General features: G+C 47.1%; 2 protein-coding genes across 10 annotated transcripts in view; one reads left to right on the top strand and one right to left on the bottom strand.

Annotated features, from left to right (window-relative positions):
* fmnl3 (formin-like 3) overlaps positions 1–11,379 on the top strand; it is a 57,490-nt gene extending 46,111 nt beyond the window's left edge. For 2 of the 9 annotated variants that reach the window (XM_064299585.1, XM_064299581.1), the window contains 2 exons: positions 1,766–1,898; positions 4,673–11,379. In XM_064299585.1, the coding sequence (XP_064155655.1) occupies positions 1,766–1,857 (92 nt within the window). In that variant the 3' untranslated portion in view covers positions 1,858–1,898; positions 4,673–11,379. Of the gene's footprint in view, positions 1–1,765; positions 1,899–2,752; positions 2,785–4,672 lie in introns of all 9 variants that reach the window. The other 7 variants (XR_010324182.1, XR_010324181.1, XR_010324180.1 and 4 more) reach the window with 7 other exon arrangements.
* A 1,681-nt stretch (positions 11,380–13,060) lies between these two features.
* The window catches only part of LOC135235081 (prolow-density lipoprotein receptor-related protein 1-like), a 136,776-nt gene continuing 123,308 nt past the window's right edge, over positions 13,061–26,528 (bottom strand). Inside the window, exons 75-91 of the mRNA XM_064300278.1 lie at positions 25,996–26,115; positions 25,196–25,470; positions 24,098–24,276; positions 22,997–23,103; positions 22,083–22,202; positions 21,788–21,964; positions 20,891–21,031; positions 20,231–20,316; positions 19,925–19,940; positions 19,132–19,407; positions 18,269–18,452; positions 17,541–17,642; positions 17,192–17,265; positions 16,405–16,498; positions 16,194–16,232; positions 14,528–14,672; positions 13,061–13,486 (exon numbers count right to left, since the gene is read on the bottom strand). Of these exons, the coding sequence (XP_064156348.1) occupies positions 13,349–13,486; positions 14,528–14,672; positions 16,194–16,232; positions 16,405–16,498; positions 17,192–17,265; positions 17,541–17,642; positions 18,269–18,452; positions 19,132–19,407; positions 19,925–19,940; positions 20,231–20,316; positions 20,891–21,031; positions 21,788–21,964; positions 22,083–22,202; positions 22,997–23,103; positions 24,098–24,276; positions 25,196–25,470; positions 25,996–26,115 (2,273 nt within the window). The 3' untranslated portion in view covers positions 13,061–13,348. The remainder of the gene's footprint in view (positions 13,487–14,527; positions 14,673–16,193; positions 16,233–16,404; positions 16,499–17,191; positions 17,266–17,540; positions 17,643–18,268; positions 18,453–19,131; positions 19,408–19,924; positions 19,941–20,230; positions 20,317–20,890; positions 21,032–21,787; positions 21,965–22,082; positions 22,203–22,996; positions 23,104–24,097; positions 24,277–25,195; positions 25,471–25,995; positions 26,116–26,528) is intronic.

The following is a 26,528-nucleotide window of genomic DNA, read 5'->3' as shown; positions in this document are numbered from 1 at the left end:
GTCCGATTCTCTCCACAGTCAGGGCCCAATGTCTGATGAGTCTGTCATCATACACGCACTGACTGATAAATCTGTCATGATATATGCTCTGACTGATAAATCTGTCATGATATATGCTCTGACTGATAAATCTGTCATGATATATGCACTGACTGATAAATCTGTCATGATATATGCACTGACTGATAAATCTGTCATGATATATGCACTGACTGATACATCTGTCATGATATATGCACTGACTGATAAATCTGTCATCATACACGCACTGACTGATAAATCTGTCATGATATATGCACTGACTGATAAATCTGTCATGATGTATGCACTGACTGATAAATCTGTCATGATATATGCACTGACTGATAAATCTGTCATGATATATACACTGACTGATAAATCTGTTATAGATGCACTGATGGATAAATCTGTCATGATATATGCACTGACTGATAAATCTGTCATGATATATGCACTGACTGATAAATCTGTCATGATATATACACTGACTGATAAATCTGTCATAATATATGCACTGACTGATAAATCTGTCATGATACATCTGTCATAAAATCTGCATATCACAGGCACTGTCTTGCTAGCCTGTCATATGTACTGATAAATATGTCATGTTATTTGCATAATCCAGGTGCTGTATCTTTTTAATCTTCTTGTGATGCATGGAATGACTGTCCATCATGGTATGTGTTATGTGCTATGGTATACAGTATGTACAAAACAGAAGAAATCTGTCAGGATACACGCAGTATGGAAAACCTAAACGATAAACTGTCATATCTGGACTGCCAGATGTTTGTCATGATACATCATGATCATAGTAAAGGACTCCTTACCCAGTCCACGTACGCCTGTAATGTCTCTGTTGTTGAGGTTTACTCTCCGGGAGGTGCAGGATCCCACACCAGGAGAAACATGGCGATTCCTGTGTCACCTGGGAGGGTTTAGTAATCCAGCGAAGTCCTCTTTTTTTTTTTACCTCGACTTGAACGCTCCTAAACCCCACCCACACTACCACCTCCCTGCTTACCTCAACGGTCCCTTACCTGAGCAGCTGACCCGAATCCCTGACAAATATAGTTCCCCATTAAACCTTTTCTAATGGCTTTCCCATGCGGAGTCAACACCTGGGCTGTCCAGGTGGGGGCAGCAGTGCGGCGTCTGGCTGGGGAATAATACAATTAGGATGGAGATTAACATTTCCCTCGTGGCCCAGATTCCCACGAGAAATGACATCCTGTGACAGTGACCATAGTACAAGGAACAGGAGCATCGTTATCAATAAAACCACTATAGACTTACAGTAAATTATAACGTAAATAACGCTGTAAATAGTTTGAAAATACACAGACATTACGCTAGAGCACACCGCTTCAGGGAAATGAAGTGCAGCTCACTAATAAGGTGGTTTGTGCAGAGTCAAATTTGTTGCTAAGAGGTTGCAAGTTTGAATCCCTGGTGGGGCCCACTGTTTCAAACCTTGGACAAAGTAATACGCCCACATTTATTCAGTGTATATTTAACGGTATGAACAGAGAGTGTGTGCAATGTAAGCTAGGTCAAGTCACTCTGGGTAAGGGGAGTTTTCTAAGAATGAACAGAAGTGATTGAATAGTAGCGTGATGAGACTTGGTGACGGAGGTAAAGTGTTTGACCATCACACGGGGATGCGGATCCGGGGCCGGTGGGGGGGGACAGCAGCTGGGGCGCGGCCGCTCCCGGACGTGTGACCTGTTCTCTTTCGCAGTTCTGAAGAGCGTGCCCTTCACGGCTCGCACCGCCAAGCGAGGGTCCCGTTTCTTCTGTGAGACCAACCTCTGCGACGAGTCCAACTGCTAGCTCCGCCCCCCCCCCCGTTCCTTCTCCCGGCCCCCCCCAAGGTTGTGCGGACCTCCGTTTCGTTTCCGCCCCGCCCCCCCGTGCATGCCGTATGAACCTGCATGCCTCCGTCACCTGTGTTGCCCCCCCCCCCCCCCCACTTCCGACTAACCTGGGCCCCCTTGGAACCAAAGGGCAACTGATGCATTTTCTCTCTGACCTTTGACCTCGTAAACATTCACACAAGTGTCAGTCAGCTGTCTACAGGTGTAACCGATTGCTTTCATTCATAACCGATTGACCAGGTGAAACATTGTGCTATAACCATTCCAAAACCGTTTTTGAAAATGGGAAAAGACTGAGCTTATCGTTATTTTGATGACTCGGAATCCCTTCCGGTTGTTCTGTAACAGAGAGGGAACAGTGGTCCTCAGCCAGTTCAGGTTTTACGAGAAGCAGTGTTTGTGCCTCGAGATGACACTGCCTGTGGATGAGGTGCTAACGTGCTGATGGTAAGACCTGGACTGGATCAAACCACTGCATTGCAGTTTCCATCTTTGGTGTAGCTGAAATGATTCCTTTGTGGAGAATGTTTGGAGAATTGCATGGAGACATAAGAACACAAGTTTCTTAACCTTTTCTTTCTTCATCAGTAAAAGCATTCTGGCTGTCGCAAGCCAGTCCTTTTAACACAATTAACAGACCCATTTTTCATTTTAGCAGGTCAGTCTATCCATGGAGGACCATCTTTGTAATTAACATAATTGCATCATATTTGAACCAAAAGCCTTCCTCAGATAGGGCTCCTTTGGTTTGTCACCCCTGCACTGGACTAATGCTCTGGTTTTACCTCTTCTCTCCCTCCTCACTCTTGCTGTTACTTTATTTATTTATTTATTTTTTGTACTCCATCCAGCAGAGTTGAAGATCGATCTGGGTTAATTTCGGGTAAGGGTGGCGGCCTGTAACTCCGCCCCGCTTTGCTGCCAGCCACGCCCCCCCGTGAATCTAAGCCCCTCCCAGCTCTTGAGCTCACCCTCCAATCGCAGGGCTCCTCATGTTTCACAGTCAGGACACAGGCAATCACACACATAATACAACACCACTGTAAACCACCAGTGATGGTAGAGATTCCATATGCTGTCAGAAACTCTCTGATTCTGAACCAGGCTGTGGAGAGTAAAGCATTTCCATTTGATCAGACACCTACAATGAGCCGTGACTGACAGCTCTTTGTAGCTCCACCCATTTTGGGGGTTCGTGAAACCTCAATCTGTCATCACTAGCTGTGGGTGGTTGTGCTTTAAGCATCCGCTTTGAGCTGTTAGCTTTATGTTAAAAGGAAGTGTTGTGAATGCTCCACCTTAAAAATGTAGCAAATTCAGTTTAATTAGTTGAGGTTCTTCCTTTGGTTTCCATGGTTAGAGCTCATCAGTCAGTATGTATTAAAAACAGGGCGCAGAGATGTTGCTCAATAATGTCACTATTTCCCAGGAGTACCAGCCCTTAAGGGAATACTTTCCCAGTTGTTCCCAAACTGGGTTTTTTTTCCCCCCTGGTTTTTGAAATCTGTCTGGGGAACGTTTATCGTGATGCACTGCAGCAGGAATCCATAATGGTGGGGAGCGTATCTATGTTCCCAGCGTCCTATGTTCCCAGGAACATAGGACCTTGGGAACATAGGACCCTGGGAGAGCACATATGTAGAGCTGGGGAACATAGGACCCTGGGAACATAGGACCCTTTGTCATGTTCCCATTATGTGCCATATAAATATGGGGAACATAGGAATGACGACAAATGGTGCTGTTTAAAGATTTTTAAAAAAAGATTTATTGAAGATGAAGAATGAGGAATTGAAAGTGGAGAATAAGTGGAAGTCTTCTCTCTTCCTTCGTCCCGGCGCATTCGCTGTGCAGCGCAGTCCGTCCGTCCGTCCGTCTGTCTGTCTGTCTGTCCTTCTGCCTCACCGTGCCCCCGCTACTCCACTAACCTCTCCTGCCTTGTGCTACCCAGCAAAAAACTTAACACGCAACACTTAACGTGTAACATGCAACACGCGGTGCAGCACTGTGATCAACACACTGTAGGGGTCCCAGTGGTGCCTCAGAAACTGACCTGATATTGAGAAAGCATAACAGAAAAAATGGATGAAACATTTAGAGCTTTTCCTCCCATTTGGTCCATAAGAGGCTATAAAACATTTCAGGACAGCCTGAATGTTTCATAGTTACGTAGTTAATATGCTTGCCTGTACTGGCGGGGGAGTTTGCCCTGCTGAAAACTGAACAGCAGGGAGGGCGTTTGGTCACATATATCAAGCCTGTTTCCCCACATGCAGTCAAACGCCTTCCTGGCATTTAAATGGCCTTTCAAAAAAACAAATGAATTATGGACACTAGCCGTGCTGCCACCTGCTGGTTGTTTCTTCACACTGCAGTTGTTTTGCTGGATCAAATTGAAGCCATTCTCTACAGCTTGTTGAATGGTGTAATTGTTTATTTTTTTTTGTCCTTCAGTGTTCTGCAACATGATGACTTAATGTAAAAAAATATTTTTTCATAAATGTATAATAAGCTACAGTAATAATATGCTCCATTACTTGTGGAATGGACTCTGTGTATGTTTTAGGATTACATTATTGCTTTAGTCTCTCTGAGGGTAGGTGGCAGTCCCTACTCTCAGTAGAGCATGCCGATTACGTAATGATGTACATTTTGTACTTGATATTGCTCACAGGACATGGTCCAACAAGAGCAGAGACAGAGCCCACAGGTGTGGATGTTCCCCCCCCTAACCCGAACGTTAACCTCATTTCTCCTCTCCTGACTGACAGATCTCCGAAGCCAGCCCTTCCTGCGAGCTGACGCACTGATCCGCAACGGGTGGAAACGGCTCTAACACGCCCCTCCACTGACCTCTTCCCAAACCCCGCCCCCTGCCATCGCACCCCTGGCGCCGCCCCCCCCCCCCAAACCCCGCCCCCGGGCACCGCCCCCCACCCCAAACCCCGCCCTCTCAGGTCACGGTGACTAAACAGACAGCACATTGGAACTGTAAAATGGGTTGCCTCTGTTAACGTTAGTATTTATTTGTGGAGGCTGTTGGACTTGGGAAGGAAGGTTTCCCCGACTCACCTGGTGGAGTCGTAGACCTGTTCATCCCAAACGAGGGCAAGGGAGAACGCCTCAGATTACTGAGATCACTTCACACACACGCTCACACCCACACACACACACACACACTCTCACACACACACACGCTCATGCACACACTCTCACACAAGCCCACGTGGGTAACGCTCACACACACACTCCGATACCAGCGCACACACTCACACATACACACTCATACAAGCTCACACACACATACGTTCACACACACACACACACATGGTCATACAAGCACACACACTCACACTTAGGCTCCAGGTGGAGGGCTATACTTTACTGTATGAAAGTTACAGATTTTTGCATTCCAAAAAGTGCCTGCCTGCTAAAGTGGGTCTCCTTCAAGACACACCCTGCATACTGAGGTCTCCTTATGGACACGCCCTACAGACTGAGGTCTCCTTATGGACATGCCCTGCATACTGAGGTCTCCTTATGGGCACGCCCTGCAGACTGAGGTCTCCTTATGGGCACGCCCTGCAGACTGAGATCTCCTTATGGACATGCCCTACAGACTGAGATCTCTTTATGGACACGCCCTACAGACTGAGATCTCCTTATGGACACACCCTACAGACTGAGATCTCCTTATGGACACACCCTCAGACTGGTCTCCTTATGGACACGCCCTGCAGACTGAGATCTCCTTATGGGCATGCCCTGCAGACTGAGATCTCCTTATGGACACACCCTGCAGACTGAGATCTCCTTATGGACACACCCTGCAGACTGAGGTCTCCTTATGGACACACCCTGCAGACTGAGATCTCCTTATGGACACGCCCTGCAGACTGAGATCTCCTTATGGACACGCCCTGCAGGCTGAGATCTCCTTATGGACACGCCCTCAGACTGGTCTCCTTATGGACACGTTCTGCAGACTGAGATCTCCTTATGGACACGCCCTGCAGACTGATCTCCTTATGGACACACCCTGCAGACTGAGATCTCCTTATGGACACGCCCTGCAGACTGATCTCCTTATGGACACGCTCCAGACAGGGCTTTATGTTCTTGTTAACAGGGACCATCTCTGCTGTGGAGGACTCTGGTTTGGTCCAGAAAGGTGGTAAAATGCGGTCAGATTGTGGTCGACTACAGAAGTTTTTTTAAACATTTTTAAAAATACCTTTTTACAGACAGGCTAGGCATACCAAACATTTGTTCTTTTGAATTTTTTTTTGATGGTGTTTTTATTCTGTTTTAAAGTGCCTTTCTGTTGTGACAGTATTACTTTTTAAAACGTATCTTTTTTTACGATTTTGTCAAGATATTTTTGTATGTTTTTTGTTTCATTGTTTAGTAACTTTACCCAAAATGTTAAATATTGCAAAAAAAAATGAATATGCAAGCTTTTTTTTTATTTTAAATGAAATCATGTCCTTTGACAGATAAAAACCGCTGCATATAAGCCAGCATTTGGAAGGGCTGTTTAAAAAATGATCCATTTCAACGGAAGCACGTTCAATCCCACAATCCCTCACAGATCCTCTTCATTCAGACGCTACTCGGACAGAGCGGCCCACAGAATGTCTTCACTCTCGGTGGTTTTGTTGGGAAATGGGTGTTGGTGCACCGGTGCCCTGCAGAGTTCTGTATTAGCGTTGCTTTTCCAGGGAAAAAAAAGGCCCTTCAACGTGGCTGAGATTTCTTAACCGACAGGGCACCGTTTGTCACTGAATTCAATTTCTTTCTGATTTGAACATGTGGAAATGTTTTTGGGGTGAAGTGCTGTGAGTCAAACAGAATGGAATGGAAAAGGTTTTGGGGTGACGTTGTGAGCCAAGTGGAATAGAGCGTGAAGGTTTTGGGTTGAAGTGCTGCAAATCAAACAGAACGGAGTGTAAAGGTTTTGGGGTGAAGTGTGATGTCACTCACTTAGAAGGCTGTGAGATGTTACTCAGTTAGGCTGCCATGCTGCATAAGCTCACATTGTTACCGTTCAGGTGAAGGAATATTTTTTTGAATGTTGTCTACGATTTTGACTCACTAAAAAAAATATATATATATTTTTTTTTTCCCTTAAAATAGCCATCGAGTAAGCGTAAGATTGTGTTTCACATCACTATGAGGAATCAGCTGTGTGGTGCAGTAGTGTTCACCATGGCAGACTGCGGTTTCACCGTTCTCCCATTGCCTTAAAGTTGAGTGGGACTACCAGACACTACTTCTATAGACCACAGGTGTCAAACTCCAGTTCTAGAGGGCCGCAGTGTCTGCTGGTTTTTTGGGGTGTTCTCGACCCCAAGCGTTTCGTTTAAGTCGTTGATCTGCTAAGGAATCCACACACCTTTCTTGTTCTCACGGCCTTAATTGGCGGCTGATTGAAAGGAAACTACAAATACCAGCAGACACTGCGGCCGTCCTTGGGATTCAGTTTGACACCCCTGCTATAGACATTACATTTATATCTCTTGAAAATCAGCGCAATCAATTGTCATTTTTTGTTGACAAAGAAAGTGACAAACAAATACTGCCCAAAAAGTTTGTGTACGTTGTCAGAAAGCTGACCCCTCCCCCACAAATAAAAGACAGGAATACAAAATGAGCCAGCGGATGTGTCTCTTGCCTCGTTTCATTTATCCTGTAAGCCCGTTACTCAAATCACGGTCCTAGAGGGATGAGGACTGCTTGTTTTCCAGCCTCCCTTTACCTGGCAGTCAGGTGTTAAGACATTCTGGCCAATCAGCTGCGCTCTGTTAGTTGCCTGAGCGAAAAGAAAACCTGGTCCGGATTTCAGTGTGAAGGCCTGATGTGAGTATCCGTGCTGAAAGACTCCTCTGGTCCAGTTGCAATTACCCCCATATTGTTCAACCTTCATCCTCCTGACTGCAATCACACCTTTATCCAGCACCTGCGACTGGCTGCTATACAGTACCTGTGTAGAATGGTAAGCACATGGAAACATCTAGAAATTGTGCCGTTGATTTTCTGATCAACAGATGTAGCCGTTGAGTAAAGTATGAATAATGTTCACACTGTTATCAAGGATCTGTTAACCAGACAAAGGTTAAATTATTGTACTTATTTGATACACACTAAATCGTTACATAAAATACACAACATCGCCAAAAGTATGTGGACACCTGACATCCAACATCTCATCCAAAATTATGGGTATTAATGTGGAGTTGGTCCACCGTTTGCTCCTATAACAACCTCCACTCTTCTGGGAAGGCTTTATACTAGATGTTGCAGCGTTGCTGCAGGTATTTGCTTCCATTCAGCCAGAAGATCATTAGTGAGGTCGGGAACTGATTGGGTGATTAGGCCTGGCTCCCAGTTGGCTTTCCAATCGATCCCAAAGGTGTTGGACGGGGTTGTGGTCAGGGCTCTGTACAGGCCAGTCAAATTCTTCTGCACTATTGTCAGCAAAACCATTTGACCTTGCTATGTGCTTGGGGGCATTGTCATGCTGAAACAGGAAAAACAGCCACAGGTGCCAATTAACTCCTAATTATGACAATCGGCCAATCAGAAGCTTCTAAAATGTCATTGCATCAGTTTCTGGAATCTTCCAGACTATTTAAAAAGACAGTCAACTTGGTGTATGTAAACTTTTGACCCACTGGAATTCTGATATAATGATTTAAAGCTGAAATCTCTAATCGATTGATTTAAAATTACCTCTGATGTGGACAAGGTAGATGCTCTAATTGACTTGCCAAAAGAAATGTATGGTAACATGAAATGTGCAGAGTTGTGAAAAACTAAGTTTGAATATCTTTAGCCTAGGTGTATATAAACTTTTGGCCTCAACTGTAGAATGCTCAACAATGGAACAAGCTGGCAATCACTGCCAAGTGCCTGTTCCTGTTTGCCTCCACAGGGGAAAAAAAGGATTAACAGAATATCCACTGGGACTGGGAGTCTGCCCTAGTAGGACTGATCCAGCAGGGCAGGGCTGTGACTGGGAGTCTGCCCTAGTAGGACTGATCCAGCAGGGCAGGGCTGTGACTGGGAGTCTGCCCTAGTAGGACTGATCCAGCAGGGCTGTGACTGGGAGTCTGCCCTAGTAGGACTGATCCAGCAGGGCTGTGACTGGGAGTCTGCCCTAGTAGGACTGATCCAGCAGGGCTGTGACTGGGAGTCTGCCCTAGTAGGACTGATCCAGCAGGGCTGTGACTGGGAGTCTGCCCTAGTAGGACTGATCCAGCAGGGCAGGACAGTGACTGGGAGTCTGCCCTAGTAGGACTGATCCAGCAGGACAGTGACTGGGAGTCTGCCCTAGTAGGACTCATCCAGCAGGACAGGACAGTGACTGGGAGTCTACCCTAGTAGGACTCATCCAGCAGGGCAGGGCTGGGACTGGGAGTCTACCCTAGTAGGACTCATCCAGCAGGGCAGGGCTGTGACTGGGAGTCTGCCCTAGTAAGACTCATCCAGCAGGGCTGTGACTGGGAGTCTGCCCTAGTAGGACTGATCCAGCAGGGCTGTGACTGGGAGTCTGCCCTAGTAGGACTGATCCAGCAGGGCTGTGACTGGGAGTCTGCCCTAGTAGGACTGATCCAGCAGGGCTGTGACTGGGAGTCTGCCCTAGTAGGACTGATCCAGCAGGGCTGTGACTGGGAGTCTGCCCTAGTAGGACTGATCCAGCAGGGCAGGACAGTGACTGGGAGTCTGCCCTAGTAGGACTCACCGGGTTCATCTGGCAGTGCTAGTTTGCGTTTTAGACGGATTTCCTCAAGGTAACGCACGTCAAAGCCACCTAGCGAAACATCTACAGGTTACTGCAGGCTCGTTTCTCAATGTCTGTAGACCCCGATGAGGCTGGCAGCCCAACACTACTCGAGATTCCAAATGGGAATTTACACACCCCCCCCCCCCCAACATCTGCGCATTAAATCAACTTCATTGGAGTCCCGATTACTGCAATAATAACTCATGAAAATAATATTTTACATTTTATGCCAAAGATTTATTGAAAATAGTTAATGGAAGCTTATTTAAGCAGCAGCCTGGATTTTCCCTGTAAAGGAAAAGGTTTGTACTAAAATATATTTTTTGGAGTCCACAATAGCTACATAAAAAATAGCTGTATGGAAATGGAAATGTTTTGATGCATCAGCATTGCTCCTGTGAAGTGCAAAATATGCCTATTCTTAAAATGGGAGTATACATTGTTTTAATCAATAAAACTTATCACAATATGTAAAGTGGTTTGGACACAGAAGAAACCACAAGTGTAGTTTGTGAAAAGGACAGAATGTATGAGACTCTCCTAATGATGTTTTTGTACTGACGAAGGGATCATTGTTTTGTGCAGAAAGCTACAAGTCTAGATTCATTTAAAATCTTGATTGGTTAATGTGGATTCAAATTCAACTAATTTTTAGTGGTTCAACAGCTTTGGGGCCAGACAGAAATAAATGAACACCTAGACAGACAAATCTGTTTGGATAACTAAGATGATAAAAAATGTTTTGGTTGAACACCTTAAATACTTTTTTTCCTAAGCACAACCCATTTCTTAATTTCTTTCAAAAATAACTTAGCTGTTAACTCACACATTTGACATACCAGGACATGTTAAATTTACACAAGCTAAACTGATCTCAACGCAAACCTTAAATCCTAATTATCAACTCGGCCTAATTATCAACTCGGAAAAACCAGCTCGCAATCCTGTGTACAGAGCTAGAACATAGGCGTCATCACACAGGAAAACACAGAACCCAGAGTCAACATACATGCAGAAACAAACTGGAAATCCATTTTCAGTTTTTAGGTTTTTTTTTATTTTTATTTATAACAATATTTGTTACTTACTTTGTAAAGTACTCCAGCAAAAAAAACAAAAACCAAAAATTAAAACATCTTTCCAAAACGTTTGAGCCGACATGCATTTCTACTATAAAAAGCTATTCTGTAAAACTGTATTTTAAAAAATCAAAATAATTCTAATAAAAATGCATGTAGGATTTTTTTGCAAAAGTGTATTTCAAAAGTAACATGATTGTACTATTGTTTTTATAAAAACAAATTTTTAAAAATAAAAAGCTGAAACAAAGTGAACCACACTGCATGAATACTGTTACGTTGTATTGGGTAAGCAGAACTGATTTACTTTTCTATATTTTTAGTCTTACATGCATTAAATTATGGCTGATCGACTCCGTTAGAAGCAGCAAGTCGACTGCCCCTGAGAGCGGCCAAGGTGGGGAACGCATCAGGCAGACAGACGTTAGCGTTAGCAGCAGGGCTACAGGGGGGAGAACAAATCAGGGAAACGATGAGCCGTCGGTTAATAGGCACGTTTAAAAAAAACCCCCAGGACTGCACTTAAAATGAGAGTCCAAAAATACGTGGAGACACTGTTTAAAAACATTAAAATTCACACCGATTTACCCTAATCAGCTTTTACTTTGGGGGGGGGGAAAAAAAGGAAGAGTAAATGCCAAAAAGACAAACCCTTAATTTTTTTCACCCTTGCCGTCGCCCGTCTCCTGGAGACAATGTTCCAGGGCTGGTTCTCTGTCCCACTCAACACGGACTAAAGTCATTCAGGGCTGTTTCTCTGTCCCACTCAACACGGACTAAACTCATTCAGGGCTGTTTCTCTGTCCCACTCAACACGGACTAAACTCATTCAGGGCTGTTTCTCTGTCCTACTCAACACGGACTAAAGTCATTCAGGGCTGTTTCTCTGTCCCACTCAACACGGACTAAACTCATTCAGGGCTGTTTCTCTGTCCCACTCAACACGGACTAGAGTCATTCAGGGCTGTTTCTCTGTCCCACTCAACACGGACTAAACTCATTCAGGGCTGTTTCTCTGTCCCACTCAACACGGACTAAAGTCATTCAGGGCTGTTTCTCTGTCCCACTCAATACGGACTAAACTCATTCAGGGCTGTTTCTCTGTCCTACTCAACACAGACTAAAGTCATTCAGGACTGTTTCTCTGTCCCACTCAACACGAACTAAACTCATTCAGGGCTGTTTCTCTGTCCCACTCAACACGGACTAAACTCATTCAGGGCTGTGTCTCTGTCCCACTCAACACAGACTAAACTCATTCAGGGCTGTTTCTCTGTCCCACTCAACACGGACTAAATTCATTCAGAGCTGTTTCTCTGTCCCACTCAACACAAACTAAACTCATTCAGGGCTGTTTCTCTGTCCCGCTCAACACAGACTAAACTCATTCAGGGCTGTGTCTCTGTCCCACTCCACACAGACTAAACTCATTCAGGGCTGTTTCTCTGTCCCACTCAGCACAGACTAAAATCATTCAGAGCTGTTTCTCTGTCCCACTCAACACGGACTAAATTCATTCAGGGCTGTTTCTCTGTCCCACTCAACACAGACTAAACTCATTCAGGGCTGTGTCTCTGTCCCACTCAACACAGACTAAACTCATTCAGGGCTGTGTCTCTGTCCCACTCAACACGGACTAAACTCATTCGGGTCCCTTCGGCCCTGGAATATGGAAAGTGCGGGCGCAAAGGGCTCTTCCCTCCCACACACTCACCTTGGAAGCTTGAAAATCTTGGAATGTTTCACGATCTCACATTCATTCATTCATTCATTCATCCATTCGTTCATTCATTCATTTGCTGACATTGCTATGCCATTTCTGTATCTCTGGAGCCCTAAAAACATTTTCTTAACATAAAACAAATATATGCTTTTTAAAACTGCTCAAGTTAATATCCCTGCGGATATTTTCAAGACACTTTATTCATAGGCTTATATATGTAAATATATATATATATAAATTTAGTCTGTGCAAGGAAGAAAAAACACAATCACTCAAACATATTTCTCTGAGATCATATTAAAATACAGAAGATGCCATCAGAAATGTTTTTAAAATTAATTCCACCATGAATCTACAAGCAATCTGCAGTTCACACCCACACACATTCACTCACACATGCACCCGTGTGTGCACGTGGCCCAGCCAACATCTGCACCATTGATGACTGAAATTTGACCTCACCCTCCCCTAACTTCCATGGAAAACTGACGCTTGACATTTCTGAAATGGAACAAATTTTTTTCTATACAATTCATACAAAAATAAAAAATTAAAATTGTTCCGATGTTGAGTCTCTCCTTTGTTTCATGTGATTCTGCACAGAGGTAGCGACTACTTGGGTAAAGGAGGGTGTGTGTGGGTGGAACCGAGTTAACAAAAAAATTGTATAGAAAAATGTTTTTTTTTTTTTGACCAGAGGAATCTTCAAAGAACAAAATATAATACTGCAATCACATACAAAAGTAGTCCTTCATTTTGTACATTTTATACAGTGTTCGTGCTTTTTTTTTAAAAAGGCGAAGGGGGGGGGGTGGGGTTTGTGTGTAGCGGTGCTTAGTGGACTGTAGGGGGCGCCGCTCTATGCCAGGGGGTCCACCACATCCTCCTCCCCCTGAGACAGCAGCTCTCTCTTCTCGTCCGTGCTGGCCAGGGAGTTGCGGCTGTTGTGGGCGCCCATGTACAAGGTGGCGTAAACTGGGTTGGTGAAGTTGGTGGGCTGTCGGAAGAGAGCGGGGGGGGGGGGGTCAGGTTAGGTATCCTATGCCAGTCAGTTTTTGTGCCACCATTTTCTTGCTCGTGGCTGAAACCCCCTCAGTCAGTTTGGGAGAGGCGTGCGCTATCCTCACAAACACACTGCCAGAGGTGCACCAGTGTGCAGTCCTACTGTCTGTCTGTTTTTTCCATCCGTCTGTCTGTCCTACTGTCTCTGTCTGTCTGTCTGTCTGTCACTGCAGTCCTGTTGTCTGTCTGTCTGTTGTCCTACTGTCTGTCTGTCTGCAGTCCTGTTGAATGTCTGTCTGTCTGCAGTCCTGCTGAATGTCTGTCTGTCAGCAGTCCTGTTGAATGTCTGTCTGTCTGTCTGTCTGCAGTCCTGCTGAATGTCTGTCTGTCTGTCTGTCTGCAGTCCTGCTGAATGTCTGTCTGTCTGTCTGTAGTCCTGCTGCTAAACTCAGCTAGGCTTAGCAATTTGAGCTGGAGGATGAAGTTAACTTGTGCAGGTAATGCTGTCCGTTAGTGACAGTGTGTGTGTGTGTGTGTGTCTGTCTGTGTGTGTGTGCCACGTGTGTGTGTGTGTGCGTGTCTGTCTGCGTGTGCAGCGTGTGTATGTGTGTGTGTGCACGTGCTTGTGCAGTGTGCATGTGTCTGTGCAATGTATTTGTGTATGTGTCTGTGCACTGTGTGCAGCATGTCTGTGTATGTGTGTCTGAGCTTGTGCAGTGTGTATGTGTGTTTGTATGCATCTGTGCATGCACGCAATATGTGTGTGTGTCTGGGTGCCCGTGCAATATGTGTATGTGCAATGCGTGTGTGTGTGTGTTTGTGCGTTTGTGTATGCGTTTGTGTATGTGTTTGTGTGTGTGTGTTTGTGTGTGTGTGTGTGTGATTGTGTGTGTGTGATTGTGTGAGTGTGTGTGTGTGTATGTGTGTATGTGTTTGCGTTTGTGTGTGTGTGTGTGTTTGTGCGTGTGTGTGTGTGTGTGTTTGTGCGTGTGTGTGTGTGTTTGTGCGTTTGTGTATGTGTGTGTGTGCACATTACCTTGTCTGGGTCCAGTGTGAAATCGGAGTCCAGGAGCTCTCCCACGTCCTCGTCGGGCTCGCCCTCGTAGATCTTGTACGCCGGGTTTCCGATCTCCACATTCATGTCCCCATTAGTCATCCGCTGGTGCTGGAAGCCCTTTGCCCTGAAACACACACACACACACACACGAGAGTAAGAGCCCATTTCACCCTCACACGCATGGATACACACTCTCTCACAGACACACACACACACACACACACACACACAGAGTAAGACCCCATCTCACCCTCACACGCATGGATACACTCTCTCACAGACACAGACACACACATACACAGGCACACACACACACACACAGACACACACACACGAGAGTAAGACCCCATCTCACCTTCACATGCACAGACACACACACACACACACAAGAGTAAGACCCCATCTCACCCTCACACGCATGAACACACTCTCGGTCTCACACACACACACACACAATCACACAGACACACACATACACACACACACACACACACACACACACACACACACACACACACACACACACACACACACACACACACACACACACACACACATACACACACAATCACACAGACACACACACACACGCAGGATGCTGAAAGCCTCCAGACCTTTGCCACTGTGGCACGCCACACGCAGGCGCAGAGGCAAACCCAGCACACACCAACACGCACACGCACCTTTTCCGCCTGGCAAACGCAGTACCGCACGTCACCTTGAACCCCATTCACATGGAGCACGTCCTTATCCGCTCATTTTACATCACACTACACGTCTATCTGCCGAGCCTTTCTCCGGCAGGCTCGTAGTCTACAGGTTTGGGAACCGGACCTGAGAGCGCAGGGTCCAAATCTCAGCGAGGCTACAGTCGTATCCCGTGGAGAAGCTGAATCCCCTCAGAGAGCACGCAGATGTGTAATGTGCGCGCTGCGGACATGTAAAGTGACTCCAGATAAGGACAAGCACACAGAACGACAGCGGCAAGCGACGCGGGCGTCGTACGTTGCCAGAGGAGACCGTGAGTGACAGTGGCTGCTTTGGGAGCTCAAACGTTTTGGCGTACGCAAACGCGCGCAGGTCCTGAACGCAAAAGCATCGCGTGCCCGTGTCAGATACGCGCTTCGGCACGATCCGGACAGAATGACAGAACCGCTAAAAGAAGCTGCTTCACTAGACAACGGCGGAATGTTCCGGAATTCTGCAACGTTTTGGAAAGTCGGTCTTGGTGAGTGCTGGATTTGCTTGTTTGTTTTTTTTATTTTCTATTTATTTCAACTTTTGCATTTTTCTGAATGCCTGATTGGAACGACCACAGGAACATCACGAAGACATCACTCCGACTACAGTAATCACAGACACATAAGGATGAGGGGGCGGGGACGAAAAACAGGACAATCCTCAGCATTTTTTTTCCCGTTTTCCTGGAGGGTGTGGGTGGGGTTTGTGGTGGAAGAGGAGGAGGAGGAGGACAGCAGGCAAAACAGAGAGATGGTGCACAAGGATAGACTCAGGAGAACAGAGACAGCATGACAGCATGACAGCACGGCTCTGGCAGGAGGGGGGTGGGGGGGGGTGCTGGGGGGGGGGCGGGGTTAGGGCGGGGGAAGGGGGCAATGCAGATTGTAACCCTGGCGACTGTTACCGCGAGCGTCTGGAACAGGATTTGCCCAGCCATACAGACCTGGGGGACAGGAGAGACGCAGTTACTCACAGCAGAGAGGAAAGAGACGGAGAGAGAGAAAGAGAGGGAGAGAGAGAGAGAGAGAGAGAAGTGTCAGACCCAGAGACGGAGGGAAGCCAAGAGAAAGGAGCACAGAGAACTGCTGCATCACAGATAGGCGATTCCCACTCACCCACGCATTCTCCTCTTGTACCAGAAGATGGCGCCGCCCACCAACAGCACAACTAATAGTAGCAGTAGTACCGGAAGGACAATGGAAGTGGTTTCTGGGAGAAACAGAAAAAACAATTAATTAAATCAGACTTCCTTTTCTTGAAGTCTTCAAGTATTAGTTACAATCCAAAATATTCAACTGTAAGAAAGAGATGTATTTTACCAGGGCTCTACACTGCACCAATTTTAGGAGAATTTTCTCCTGAAAATGGACATTTCCTAACTGGAAAGATTAAAAAATCTTCTAATTGGGATACAATTTTGGGCTGCTACATTTTCATCCTAGGAGCTCAAATGTGTATACGTGTATGCATGTGTATACTGTGTTTATTTATCTGTCTGTGGGGTATAATAGATAAAGCAAATGACAAAATGTCTTAACAATTACAGAAAATTATTGTGAAGAATGGAAAGATGGACTGCTCCCATTAAAAAGATAATATATTAATACATAATAAAGAAGAGGCCATTCAGGACAGCGCTGTATCAGGGCTGGTCCTGAATGCCCTGCAGGTCTCTGCCTCTAGTTGGTGACCAGGCATTGTGCAAACAAACATGAAAAACATCCTGATATCCGTGTGGAACTTGTTAGATTTAAACGCTCTATGTGCAAATAATATGCCTGAGCAGTCTTAGGGCTGTATGCCTCTGGAAGGACGTTCTGGAAAGCAGCATTTGCTTAGTGCTGGGCGGTCCAAGGGCTGAGCCGAGAGGAACCCCTACAAAAACGAAACAGGGCCACTTACTGTCATTAGAGACCGAGGAATCTACTGGAGCAGCAACCAGCTGGCAGCGATTTCCACTCCATCCCGTGAGGCAACTACATGCATAAACGGGTGCACACACACACAAACACAAACACACACACACACACACAAACACACACACACACACAAACGAAAAAATAACTATAAATCACTTCTAGAGAGGGATTCAGAGGGACAGTACGTTCATGGCTTCTGCGTTAAATCAAGAGTGCATATGTGCACATATTTGTGTGTATGCATGTGTTCCTTTGCATGAGGGTGTGTATGTACATATAAGCGCACACCTGCGCTTGTGTGTGCGCATGTGTGTGTGTGTGTGCTCTCTTACCTGCACTCTGGCAGCGTAGTGTGTGTGTTGATGGAGCAGAGTCCATGTATGCAGTAATCCTCACAGGTGTAGCAGCTAGGCTGGATACTGCCGTTAGTGCAGCTGGACAGACAGACAGAGCCAACGTTATGCCAACCAACTGTAACTCCCGTGCAATACACCAAGAGCTCATCTCACACAGAGCACTGATATTACACACAGTGCACCTCTACACTGTACATTACACATGCCCTCAACACTCACATTAACTGCTCACTCAATACACACAGTGCCCCAACACTGCATACACAGTGCACCTCAACACTTACAATGTGCCTCAACACTGCACATTACACAAGTGTCACCTCAACACTGCACATTACATACAACTCAACTATCCCAAACACACCTCAACACTGCACATTACACACAGTGTACCTCAACACTGTCCAATACACACAGTGCACCTCAACACTGTCCAATACACACAGTGCACCTCAACACTGCACATTACACACAGTGTACCTCAACACTGCATATCACAAACAGTGCACCTCAACAACTTTTATCAAGTGAGTTAATTTATGCAAGTCTTTAAGCAATTCACGCAGCTTTGTGCAGGGAAACGTACTGCTCATCACAGACGCTTCTGAGGCGAACATATCACACCGATTCTCTCCGCACACAGACGACCTGTGAGGGCGACCAGGAGGTGTCTGGGTGTGGTCGGCAGGTAACGGGTGACATACTTGCAGGTGACCTCTCCCGTGAGGCTGTAGCTGTTGCCGTGGATACACTTTCCGTCCTTACAGTAGTGGCACTTGTCCACCTCGCAGGCGCTGCCCTCGAACTGCAGGGGGCAGCGGCAGTGCGTGGTTCCATCAGACAGCTGCAGACACGTGCCTCCGTTCTGGCAGAAGCCATGAAATTTACCTGAGGAACAGAAGCCCTGAAATTTACCTGAGGAACAGGCACAGGACTGAATGGCAGCCTGGTCTTAAATCTTAGCTAAAATGGGAAACAATTATTTTGTTTATAAGTGCTCACTTATGAGATATTTTAATGAAAAACATACCAGCCCAAGAAGGCAGCACAACGGGAAACAATAAATAAAAAACAGCTACTGTACATATGGTTCATATAAGGCTCTGGTTCCAGCTTCACAGTGGGAATACCCCTGTATAATGAGCCAGCCTGATTCAGCTCTTCAGTGGGAAAGGGCTATAATGAGCCAGCCTGGTTCAGCTCTACAGTGGGAAAGGGCTATAATGAGCCAGCCTGGTTCAGCTCTACAGTGGGAAAGGGCTATAATGAGCCAGCCTGGTTCAGCTCTACAGTGGGAAAGGGCTATAATGAGCCAGCCTGGTTCAGCTCTACAGTGGGAAAGGGCTATAATGAGCCAGCCTGGTTCCAGCTCTACAGTGGGAAAGGGCTGTAATGAGCCAGCCTGGTTCAGCTCTACAGTGGGAAAGGGCTATAATGAGCCAGCCTGGTTTAGCTCTACAGTGGGAAAGGGCTATAATGAGCCAGCCTGGTTCAGCTCTACAGTGGGAAAGGGCTATAATGAGCCAGCCTGGCTTGGGCTATAGAATAGGGGCCGTGTGACACTCACTGTATTGGCACTTGTCTCCTAGGTAATCCGCAGGGCATGAGCAGGCAGGCTGGTTGCCCCGGGTCACCGTGCAGTTACCCTCGTTCCGGCAGTAGTCTCTGCAGGTGAGCAGGTTGCACTTGGGGCCAGTGAATCCAGTCAGGCAGCGACAGGTCGGTGTACCTGAGAGAGGAACAAAGGGACGGAATGAGAGAGGAAGAGAAGAAGACGGCGAAGGAGGGAGAAAGAAAGACGGAGGGAGGATTGGAGGGTGCAGGAGGGAGGGAGTGAGGGATTGAGAAGGAGGGAACATTTACTCCTCCTTATTTGCCTGAATATTTTTTGCACCATTTGCAATGTCCTCAATTTGGAAGAGTAGCAAACTCTCAATGAAGGACATCATTCTCCAGGACTCTTATGGCTGGCAGTGAATTACCTTATGCATGACCCTTGACCTTAACAGGAAATACTAAATTCATTTTCTGCAGAAACTCCTAGTCCAAGCAGATTTTTCCTCTGTTAACTGTAGCTAGCCAGCTAACTAACAGGAATGTCCATCTCGGAACAAACATCTGAAAACTTCATCCGATAATCTATCTCACATCCTCAGAGGATCCCCGACTAGGAGGACAATCTTGCAACAGCCCGAGGTGCAGGGTACACGCTGCAAATATAACTTGCTAGCGTGTCGGTTAAACTGAAATTCTCCATTTATAATGCGTATGCAATTGGGCCGAGGGGGCGGGGTTTACCTGTGTGTGGGCGGGGTTTACCTGTGGGGGGATGGAGGCTGGTTTACCTGGGGGGGGTTTACCTGTGGAGGCGGTTACCTGTGGGTGGGGGGGTTACCTGTGGGAGGCAGAGTTCCTGTGGGGGGTTTACCTGGGGGTTTACCTGTGGGGGTGGGGTTTACCTGTGGGGAAGGCTGGGTTTACCTGTGGGGAGGCTGGATTTACCTGTGGGGGCGGTGGTTTACCTGTGGTGGGCGGGTTTACCTGTGGGGGCTGGGTTTACCTGTGTGGGGGGGTTTACTGTGGGGGGCGGGTTTACCTGTGGGGCGGTGGATACCCTGTTTGGCAGTAGTCGCTGGCCTTCGGTTCACCTGTGGGGGCAGGGTTTACCTGCGGCACTTTGGCTGCTTGCGGGAGTTCAGGAAGCAGCTGCCCCCGTTCAGGCACAGCATGCTGCAGGTCCGGCTGGGGGGCGCTGGGGGGGGGCAAAAAGAGCAAGAATTACCCCCGCTGTTCAGAGGACAGGCATTTATACACAGACTGGGTACTGCACACACACACTCACACAGACTGGGTACTGCACACACACACTCACACAGACTGGGTACTGCACATAGTACTGCACATACACACTCACAGAGAGAGGACTGGCAGTATTGGGGATACTCACAGAGAGCGGACTGGCAGTATTGGGGATACTCACAGAGAGGACTGGCAGTATTGGGATACTCACAGAGAGGGACTGGCAGTATTGCGGATACTTACAGAGAGACTGCAGTATTGGGATACTCACAGAGAGGGGACTGGCAGTATTGGGGATACTCACAGAGAGGGGACTGGCAGTATTGGGGATACTCACAGAGAGGGGACTGGCAGTATTGGGGATACTCACAGAGAGGGGACTGGCAGTATTGGGGATACTTACAGAGAGGGACTCATATTGGATACTTACAAGAGGGGACTGGCAGTATTGGGGATACTCACAAGAGGGGACTGGCAGTATTGGGGATACTTACAGAGAGGGGACTGGCAGTATTGGGGATACTCACAGAGAGGGGACTCTGTAGGAGGGGGGCGCTCCACACAGGTTCCATTGTCCAGAATCCGGCCATTGGGGCAGGTACAGACCGGCCCACTGGGGCTCAGGAGACACAGCCACTCACACTTCTTCCTGTCACATGGGTTTGCCACTGAAATACACAGAGCTTCCTGTCACATGGGTTTGTCACTGAAGTACACACAGCTTCCTGTCACATGGGTTTGTCACTGAAATACACAGAGCTTCCTGTCACATGGGTTTGTCACTGAAATACACAGAGCTCTGTCACAGGGTTTGTCACTGAAATACACAGAGCTTCCTGTCACATGGGTTTGTCACTGAAATACACAGAGCTTCCTGTCACATGGGTTTGTCACTGAAATACACAGAGCTTCCTGTCACATGGGTTTGTCACTGAAATACACAGAGCTTCCTGTCACAGGGGTTTGTCACTGAAATACACAGAGCTTCCTGTCACATGGGTTTGTCACTGAAATACACACAGCTTCCTGTCACATGGGTTTGTCACTGAAATACACACAGCTTCCTCTCACATGGGTTTGTCACTGAAATACACACAGCTTCCTGTCACATGGATTTATCATTGAAATAGATAACTTTATCACATGTGTTTGTCATTTAAATGCAGAAAAGTTCCTGTCACATGTATTTGTCACTTAAATACAAAGAGGTTCAAATCAAATGGGTTTGTCACTGAAAGACAGAACTTGCTGTCACATGGGTCTGTCATGAAAATACACGGAGGCATTCCTGTTCAACGGGTTTGTCGCTAAAATAGACGACTTGCTGTCACATGGGTTTGCCACTGAAATACATGGACGGCCTGCCAAATAAAAATCAAAAACAAATAATAAATAATTTAAGAGAGGGCGGCAGCAAGACTCACTCTCGGGCTGCTTGTAGCGGTGGTAAAGGACAACGTCCGTGGCATGGTTTATACCGGTGGTCATTTTCTCCACGGGGCCCTTGCCAAACTTGTTCACCCTGAAGACAATGTTGTCGACGTAGGTGACGCCATAGATGTAGTCCTCAAAGATGTCAATGCTGAAAGGGTGGTGGAGCTCTGAGAGAGTCAGGGAGAGAGACAGAGAGTGAGAGAGAATATATTATGGACGTCATATTTTACAAGCTGTTCGTTTGTCATTAACAGTGAGGCCGTGTGGAAAGGAGGTTCACTCAACGGTTCTTGATGCCGCTGACGGCCACCACTGGGTCCGTGCCGTTCAGCCGCACGCTGCCAATCACAGAGAGCTTAGCGTCCGCCCAGTACAGGCGCTCATTAAAGTAGTCCACAGCCAGGCCTGGGGAGGAGAGAGGCGACTGTTACCTACAGCACACCTGCACACAATCACGGAACAGGCAGATATCCTAATCACAGAATCACCGCACACACACTTCTGTCAACAACTCCATCTATCAATACTCAAGTACAATACTCATCGTCACCACTACAATATTTACACGAAATTAGATTTCACTTTTAGCAGAGGTCTCATCCAGGGTGACTTACACAGATTACATTTTTTACATATAATCCATTTATACTTAAATGCTTATTTTTACTTAAGCAATTCAGGCCAAGTACTGCCAACCCAACATATATTAACTTGTTCTTCTGTAGGTTGCTGTGGCAATGCATGCGCTTTCATGTCAATAAAGAATACTGACTTAAATACAGGAAACTGAGTTGGGAAGTGAGAGAGAAATAATCACTACTTAAAAATAATAAAGACTTAACAATACGTATGATTATCTCTAACATAGTGCATATTATATTTATTGTTGATTTTATGGCAATAATTGCTTTGGCAATACTACACCTATGTGTGTTCATGCTGTGTGTAAACTAATGGGGGGAAAGTGAGAGGGAGAAAGGGATGGAGAGAGAGAGGGACATCTTCATGTGATACACCAAGAAAACCGATCGAACCAGAACACTGGAGTCTGTTCTGGAATTCTGAAGGTAAGATTCAAGTGGACTTCTTCAAAGCTGCACTGTGTGTTCTGTGGATCAGTCTCACAGTGATCTGTGGATCATCTCACAAACAGTTCTGTAGTTCAGACACAGTGTTTTGTTCTCATGGCAGGGTCTCACCTGTGGGCCACTGGATGTTCCCCTGGACAAGCGTCTCCCTCATGGTGCCGTCCATGGCTGCAGTCTCAATCTTCGGGTGGTTACCCCAGTCTGCCCAGTACATGGTTCTACGAAGATGGTGGGACAGTCACGGAGGGGAAGAATGAGAGTTGAAAGACAGATTCAAAAGTACACGACCCACAATGCTTTTCCCATGTGGCAACCATGTTCTTTCAGTATTAGAGGTCCAGTTATATTGCTTAAAAACATATATCCTTGCCTCTCCCTCCTGTTCTTTGTGTACCTCCAATTAAATACTAGTACAAATATATGACTACTGGTAGTCTATCTTGTAATCTGGTTTTACTGTGTGAAACCAGAAATTAGAAATGCATCTTTTTTCTTTATTATGTATTGTTGGATAAACCTTTAAGAGTAAGCTGTCTGACATTTGGAAATGCTTCTGTTTGAGGTGAGACTTGTGCCTCTCGTTCTGCTCCCCCCCCCCCCACCCAAACCCCACCTCCCCACGCTCTGACTCTGCCTCCCCCGATCCCAAACCCTACCTCCCCACTCTCTGACTCCGCCTCCCTGTCCCCAAACCCCACCGCCCCACTCTCTGACTCCGCCTCCCTGTCCCCAAACCCTACCTCCCCACTCTCTGACTCCGCCTCCCTGTCCCCAAACCCCACCGCCCCACTCTCTGACTCCGCCTCCCTGTCCCCAAACCCACCGCCCCACTCTCTGACTCCGCCTCCCTGTCCCCAAACCCCACCTCCACATGCTCTGCCTCCGCCTCCCCCGTTCCCAAAATCCTACCTCCCCATACTCTGACTCCGCCCCTCCCACCCGAACCCTACCGCCCCATACTCTGACTCTGTCCCCCCCTTCCCAAAACCCTACCTCCCTACACTCTGACTCCGCCTCAAATGTTCCCAAACCCTACCTCCCCACGCTCAGACTCCACCTCCCCGTTCTCAAACCCCACCTCCCATTCCCAAACCATACCCCTCCATGCTCTCAACCCTGTCTCCCCCAGCTACGAAACATCAGTCCCCCCCCCCACTGCCAAAACTCCGCCACTCCCCTTCCCGAGCCCCCAGCCCCCACCCGCGGCCTCACCCTCTCTGGGGGTCCACCACGATGGCGTGCGGCTCGTCGATCATGCCCGAGATCAGGGTCTTGCGGTTCTGCCCGCTCATCTGGGCCACCTCGATCACGTCCCGCCCGGAGTCGGTCCAGTAGATGTTCCCGGCGACCCAGTCCACCGCGATCCCGCGAGGCATCTTAAGGCCCGAGATCTGTACGGAGATGGGGCGAAGACGGCGGCGGAGAGATTTAGGGAGCGGACCGCGATGACTGGGATTCAGCCTGACCAATGAAAGGGCTGTAAGCGTGACACTCAACTTGATACATACTATGATTGCTATGATTTAATCTTTTTTCATACTATGATTTAATCTTTTATGATTATTTAATGCACTGTTTTCTCTTTCTTTCCAAAGAAACTGCGTAAATGCTATTTTATAAATAGTAACACTCATTGTTCTTAATTTCTTCCTTCCTCCTTGTGTATGTGTATGGTTTTAAACTTGTGATTTTGGTGTTTTTGCTTTTGCTGCTGAAATTGTGAAGCACTTTGAGCTGAATTCTGTGCATGAAAGGTGCTATATGAATAAAGTTCATTCATTCATTCATTGCGAGAACAAATACCACAACCTGAAACATAATTCAATATATACAAAAATAAATAAATGAAAAGGACAAAACATACACAACAAACAAAATAACTTACATAATCCATAATAAATACACTCCACCTGTCCATGCATGCTTCCCTCGTGTCTGCACAATTTTCACAATATTTCGCTACGTTGTATCCTAAGAATGTTGCTCAAAAACAGTTCCTCTGACAGTGATCAATGTCATTACTGCTTACTTTTATAGGCGAAATTGTGTTCATACTGGCTCATCTCATATGAACTTGAACCATACACAAATTGAATACTTATGCCATAGTAAAACATAACTGATTACATAAAATTAATCATAAAACTGATGACATAAATAACACTAGAATTGATTAACACAATACAATTATACATGATAATAAAACAGCAGTTAACTTCACTGTCAGTGTGTAACTGGGCCTTTAACAGTGAAACAAAGCTGCAAAGTGGGGGGAGGGGCTATGCGGTCAGACAGTGATAGACAGCCCACCTCCAGGTTTGTGATGCGGGTCTCGGTCTGCCGGCGGTTGCGGTTGCGGTTGGAGTTTGGCGAGGAGGCGGGCAGCTCGTCGACGGAGATCCGCCCCGTGTGCCAGTTGGTCCAGAAGAGCTTGTTGGACTTGACGTGCACGTCCATGGCGTCGATGCGCACGTCGGCGTCCCCCTGGAAGGTCTGCCCGTACACCCAGTTGGGCACGCTGGGGTCCAGGCTCCGGATCTCGTTGTCGTCGGCGATGTAGAGCACCTGCCTGTTACTGTTCTGACCTGGGGGAGGAGCCGAGGGTAAGGGGCTATAATGAGCCAGCCTGGTTCAGCTCTACAGTGGGACAGGGCTTTAATGAGCCAGCCTGGTTCAGCTCTACAGTGGGAAAGGGCTATAATGAGCCAGCCTGGTTCAGCTCTACAGTGGGAAAGAGCTATAATGAGCCAGCCTGGTTCCAGCTCTACAGTGGGAAAGGGCTATAATGAGCCAGCCTGGTTCAGCTCTACAGTGGGAAAGGGCTATAATGAGCCAGCCTGGTTCAGCTCTACAGTGGGAAAGGGCTATAATGAGCCAGCCTGGTTCAGCTCTACAGTGGGAAAGGGCTATAATGAGCCAGCCTGGTTCAGCTCTACAGTGGGAAAGGGCTATAATGAGCCAGCCTGGTTCCAGCTCTACAGTGGGAAAGGGCTATAATGAGCCAGCCTGGTGCAATGGTGTGAGTGACAAAGGCTGGACTCCATGGGCCGAGGTGGGGGTGGAGGAAGAGGGGGTGAGCGTGACGGGTCGAGGGTATACCCCACACTCACTGTCGGCCTTGCAGGTGTCGTTGACTTTGGTGAAGTACTTGTGGCAGCTGCACTTGTAGGACCCCTTCGTGTTGTTGCAGATGTGGGAGCACAAGCCGAAACGCTGGCACTCATTCTTATCTGCAGACAAAGGAGAGGAGCAGAATCACATCTTACAGAACCGCTGCAACAGCCTGACTCACATCTACAGAGGTAAAGGGGTATAATGAGCCAGCCTGGTTCAGCTCTACAGTGGGAAAGGGGTATAATGAGCCAGCCTGGTTCAGCTCTACAGTGGGAAAGGGCTATAATGAGCCAGCCTGGTTCAGCTCTACAGTGGGAAAGGGCTATAATGAGCCAGCCTGGTTCAGCTCTACAGTGGGAAAGGGCTATAATGAGCCAGCCTGGTTCAGCTCTACAGTGAGAAAGGGCTATAATGAGCCAGCCTGGTTCAGCTCTACAGTGGGAAAGGGCTATAATGAGTCAGCCTGGTTCAGCTCTACAGTAGGAAAGGGGTATAATGAGCCAGCCTGGTTCAGCTCTACAGTGGGAAA

This window comes from Anguilla rostrata, chromosome 11 (genome assembly GCF_018555375.3).
Source record: "Anguilla rostrata isolate EN2019 chromosome 11, ASM1855537v3, whole genome shotgun sequence".
Taxonomy (NCBI): Eukaryota; Metazoa; Chordata; class Actinopteri; order Anguilliformes; family Anguillidae; genus Anguilla; species Anguilla rostrata.
The sequence above is the reverse complement of the archived record's forward strand: the minus strand, read 5'-3'. Positions and strand labels throughout refer to the sequence as shown.